This window comes from Sus scrofa, chromosome 1 (assembly GCF_054392235.1).
Source record: "Sus scrofa isolate SSC_HxYL_T2T_F1_AM1 chromosome 1, Sscrofa_HxYL_maternal_Yorkshire_Landrace_v2.0, whole genome shotgun sequence".
In the NCBI taxonomy this organism is placed as follows: Eukaryota; Metazoa; Chordata; class Mammalia; order Artiodactyla; family Suidae; genus Sus; species Sus scrofa.
This window is the reverse complement of record NC_139383.1, coordinates 99,779,523-99,784,904: the sequence shown is the minus strand read 5'-3', so window position 1 is coordinate 99,784,904 and position 5,382 is coordinate 99,779,523. Positions and strand designations below refer to the sequence as shown.

At 36.3% G+C, this 5,382-nt stretch overlaps 1 protein-coding gene across 1 annotated transcript; it reads left to right on the top strand.

The window, feature by feature from the left end:
- The first annotated feature begins 2,390 nt into the window (after positions 1-2,390).
- On the top strand, positions 2,391-3,335 carry LOC110258878 (olfactory receptor 5F1-like). Its single transcript, XM_021082123.1, has one exon. It carries the CDS (start codon positions 2,391-2,393, stop codon positions 3,333-3,335), a length of 945 nt encoding a protein of 314 aa, XP_020937782.1.
- Positions 3,336-5,382: the final 2,047 nt, after the last annotated feature.

The following is a 5,382-nucleotide window of genomic DNA, read 5'->3' as shown; positions in this document are numbered from 1 at the left end:
TTTTTGTGGTTCCATGTGAATTTTAAGAGCTGGAGGTGTCACCTTCCCAGACTTCAGACCACACTATGAAGTTAAAGTAATCAAAAACAGCATGATACTAGAATGAAAACAGACACATAAGTCAATTGAACAGAATAGAGACCCCAAAAATAAACCCATGCACTTATGGTCAATTTAAGCTAATACAAAGAAAGCAGGAATATAGAGTGGTGAAAAGACAGTTCCTTCAAGTACTGCTAGGAAAACTTCACAGCTCCATGTAAAACAATGAGATTAGAACATTATTTCACAAAAATAAACTCAAAATAGATTAAAAACCTAAATGTAAGACCAGAAATCATAAATTCCCTAGAAGAGATCATAGGCAGAACATGCTTTGCCATATATCATATCAATATTTTCTGGATCTATCTCTGAAAGCAAAATGAATAAGAGGAAGAGGGAAGGGGGAACTAGGGGTATGTGATTAAGATATTATATATAAAATAGATAACCAACAAGGATATACTGCATAGCACAGGAAATTATAGCCATTATCTTGTAATAATTTTAATGGAATATAATCTATAGAAATAGAAATCACTATGCTGTGAACTTGAAACTAATGTAATATAGGAAATTGACCACATCTAAATTTAAAAATTTAGGTTTTCCTAAACCAACGTCCTTTTTTATTATAGTTGATTTACAGAATTTTGTCAAGTTCTGTTTTACAACAGAGTGACCCAATCATACATATTTCCCTGTGCTGTACAGTAGGATCCTAGCCCATCCATTCCAAATACAACAATATGCATTCCCCCAAAACCCCAAAATGCCTCTTCATCCCACTCCCTCCCCTTTCCCTCTTGGAAACCCTAAGTCTGCTCTTCTTGGCCATAATCTGTTTCTGTTTTTTTTGTTTGTTTGTTTTCATTTTTAGATAGGATCATCTGTTCCATATTTTATTTTTTAATTTTAATTTATTTTATTTTTATTACTCAATGAATTTTATTACATTTATAGTTGTACAATGGTCATCACAATGAAATTTTATAGCATCTGTTTCATATTTTAGATTCCACAAATAAGTGATATCATAATCCACTGTCTTAATTGCCCAGGCTATAGTATTTCTTTAAACAGCAGATTTAGTTAGTATCCTCTCCTCATTTCACTCAAAACAGAGTTAGAATGAAGGTTAAACTTACCCAAACAAGGGGAGTGTGTACCCACACACACACAGACACACATTTACACACACAAACACACACATGCACACACAAAAGAAGAATAAATTATGTTTTTGATAAGCTTAAACTACAAATGAAGAGGCAATTCAACAGCCAATTAAAATTATTTTCTGCTTTGACAAAAACTTGAAAGTAACGTAGAGATCAGAAACCAATTTATGATTAAAGAGCCACATAATATTTTATTCCATTTATCTTCATGTTATCCTATTTCAATTTCTTTGAGACTGGAGTTTCTCCTTTTAGAGGATTGACACCGTAATTAAAACCTGTAATCCAGTCCCCATGGTTACCCAACCCTCTTTATGGAAAACAAAATAAAAGGGCAGCAATGTGTATATACTCAGAAGGTATCTCAAGTTTTTAGAAAGTGTTAATTCAAAGTTTCTCTGCTTTTCATTTCATTTTAAGAACAAAAATGTTCTTAAGTTTTACCTGAGCTTGCTAAGGACAGTAATAAAAAAGAAAATAATTGACTACACAAGTAGAACTCTGAGAAGGAAGCTCTAAGTATCTGGTGCCATTATTCACAGCTGTGGACAGGTATAGAGTCTACTACTACATGGCATTGATTTGATAGCATACTCTGGAATGAGACTACTGTGAAAATATTGGAAAACCATTTTTAAGAATATGATAGCTATCAACATAATGGTAATTTGAAATGGTCACTCTTTTTGCTGCTTGGACAAAAGCCGAGTGATTTCTGGATGGCGTTGCATGGATTTTGGTGTTGAAGAATATACAGACTAGTCTTGATGAGATTAAAAAAAACCACATTTGAGTTAAACTCGCATACTTGTTGAGAGAATGAGAAAGGCTTCAGCAAGGATAATTCTGTGCTTTGCATTTTGGATGTGGGCTTGAAGAGAAAGAATATGTATGCGGCATTGCAGTCCAAGCAAGGGACTTAGATCAGTGATTGAGAATCCTTCGAATCAGATACAGACAATTGCTTAATAAATCCTGGTGCATGCTCATTTGTCCACTAATTTTCCCATTACTGTGGTGACTCTATTTAATAAGCTATATTATCTCAGGGTTTATTTTTTCCCCATGTGTTACTGACCTCATTAGTATTTCTACTATTTCCTGTTAAGTTTGGGTAAGGAAGTATTTACACTTAATACAAGGTTACGTGTACTCTAATTGTGATAAATGGCCAGAAAAAATCATACTTTGCTGACTGAGTTCGTCCTGTTGGGGTTAGCAGACACACTGGAGCAACAGATTACCCTCTTTATGCTTTTTTTGGTGATGTACACACTTACAGTCTTGGGGAATGTTGGAATGATCCTCTTAATCAGGATGGAGGCCCGACTTCACACACCCATGTACTTCTTCCTGGCTGTCCTATCTTTTGCAGACGTTAGTTATTCATCCACCATCACTCCAAAGATGCTGGTAGACCTATTATCAGAAAAGAAAACCATCTCCTTTGCCGGCTGCTTCCTGCAGATGTACTTCTTTATAACCTTTGCCACAACGGAATGCATCCTTTTTGGGTTAATGGCCTATGACCGTTATGTGGCCATATGCAACCCTCTGCTTTACTCCTTGATCATGTCCAGGACCGTCTGCCTAAAAATGGCAGCAGGGGCTCTTACAGCAGGACTGTTGAACGCCACGGTCCACACAGGTTATATAAGCAGTTTGCCATTCTGCAGGTCCAATGTCATCCATCACTTCTTCTGTGAGTGCCCTCCACTTTTTAAGCTCTCATGTTCGGACACACACCTGTATGAAGTCATTGTGTCCACTATTACTGGTGTGAATACAGTTGGGACTCTGCTGGTGATCCTCACCTCCTACTCCTACATTCTCTTCTCCATCTTTCGTATGCATTCAGGGGAGGGGAGGCACAAAGCATTCTCAACCTGTGCCTCCCACCTGACAGCTATTATTCTGTTTTATTCCACTGGCATCTATAATTATCTGAGACCTACTTCCAGCTACTCCCTGAATCAGGACAAAGTGACTTCTGTGTTCTACACAGTGGTGATCCCCATGCTGAACCCTCTGATCTACAGCCTCAGGAATAAGGAAGTAAAGAAGGCTCTATGGAATGGAATTACTAGGAAAAGTGTCCCTTCATTCCTATGATTGTTGGCTTAATTTTCTTAACTAAATAGTGTATTTAATGAATTTTCAAATACTCTTCCAAGCTTTCTGTTTTTTGCTAGATTATTTTCTAATAATCATTTTATTTTAATACTCAAGTGTATGTATCTAATTAGATATAAACTAAGTTATCAAACTTATATAAACCTATGGAAATTTTCACCTAATCATTCTATATTTCTGTTAAGTTCTCAAAAACAGGGCTTATTAGTAATGAAAATTTGGTTACAGAAGGAAAGGTTAAGCATTTAGAAGTAAAGGTTATAATCACATGGCTGTAGCCACATAAAATATTTGTAATTGTCCATTTGTTTTTTCTCTGGGCCGTCTTTTTCACCATTCACGATTCATTAAATATTGTTAGATATCACCTATGTCACCAATGTTTTGAATTTACAATAGATTTCCATTTCAATTTATTGACTTATTTCCTGAGGAGTTGCCTACATTACATTCAAGGACTATGTTTATAACTGCAATAATAAACTCTCCACCATATGTATTCCTTTTCTCTCCTTCAAAGCACACATATATTCATTAAATACCAAGTGTGAGTTTGTACCAATGTATGGTATCAAGTAAACTGCTATATGGTTAGAATATACCAACTACAAAACTCTCCAATTCCTTTCCTATCTCTCAAAATTTTCCGATTCTTCTCTCCCTTTCACTCACTCAGACTGACACATGCACGCAAAGCCACAGGCACACACATTCAGCTACTGGCAAGTTTAATCAATGCATAGTTCCAAAGCAAGCAGATTAATGTTTAATGGATGAACCTGACATATACTCTTTGCAATAGGCTCATGGATTTCCTGCTTATGAAAATATTTTATCAATGGACAATAAACATCAATTAAAAATTGTTTTCAGGAAATAACAATTAAAAAATAACCTAAAATGCATCTTAATGTTAAAACTAAGCATTACTATGGAGGTACATGTGAGTTGGCTTCGTAGAACTCTGGAGGAAACTGAGTGGGGGCCAGGCCTTGCTAAGAAGACAGCCCACCCTTAAAGTTTTTAGAGGGAAACTCCCACAACCCTTCCCTTGCCCTTGCTGCTGAAGTGCCACATGATAGAAGCTGTGATATTTAAGTCACCCAGGATGTGGCAAAGCAGACTACTGACATATCACTAAAGTTGATCCAGTTTTATCATCCCTTGTCCTCAATGGTGCACATATTGGACCTTCATCTTGGGGAAGTTCCTGAAGTCATCAGTGTTGTCCCTGCACCCTGGGCCATGCTCTCACCCCACAGGTTCTGTTGGTCATCTGGCCTGAGAGGTCCAGCAGCAGACTGATCAGGCTGATCTCAGAGATGGTTCCCTCCTTCACTGAGTCGAAAATCTATATTCTTCTGCACCAGCTGGTTTCTCCTACGCTGGTGTCTTTCTGTTTCCCCTGTCATAGTTATTTAGTGGCATCACATAGGGCACCAAGATATTTCACTAGTAAATACTCATATTCTATTCCTTCCATTAAAAACTTTAATTTCTAGTAAAATTTAGCAATAGAAATAATGCGTGTGGAATGAGATTCAGTTATTCTGAGATTTCGACTTTAGACATCTATATTTTGAACCTTCTTTAATTTCTAATTCTGCTCTCCTACATTTAATTACTCTCATTTAGAAATCCTACAAATATTTCCAACTTTGTGGGTCATTATCATTTAATGTTATTAGTTAACTTTAATTCATTGAATATGTAATTCTTACATAAATCAAGATTATTTTTTAACCTATAGTTGTTTGTAAAACTTTTTTTTTACTTTTTAGGGCCTCACCCACTGCATATGGAAGCACAGCCACAGCAGTATGGGATCTGACCTGTGTCTATGACTTACACCACAACTCATGGCAATGCTGGATCCTTAACTCACTGAGCAAAGCCAGGAATCAAACCTGCATCCTCTTGGATACTAACTGAGTTCGTTACCACTGAGTCACAATGGGAACTCCAAAAGTATTTTTAAATTATTATATTTTTTGCTTATGTTTCAAAGCACTTACATAAAACATGT

Bases quoted from the DNA above. Each gene is read 5' to 3' on its own strand.
- LOC110258878 (XM_021082123.1), top strand. From the start codon at position 2,391: ATGGCCAGAAAAAATCATACTTTGCTGACTGAGTTCGTCCTGTTGGGG.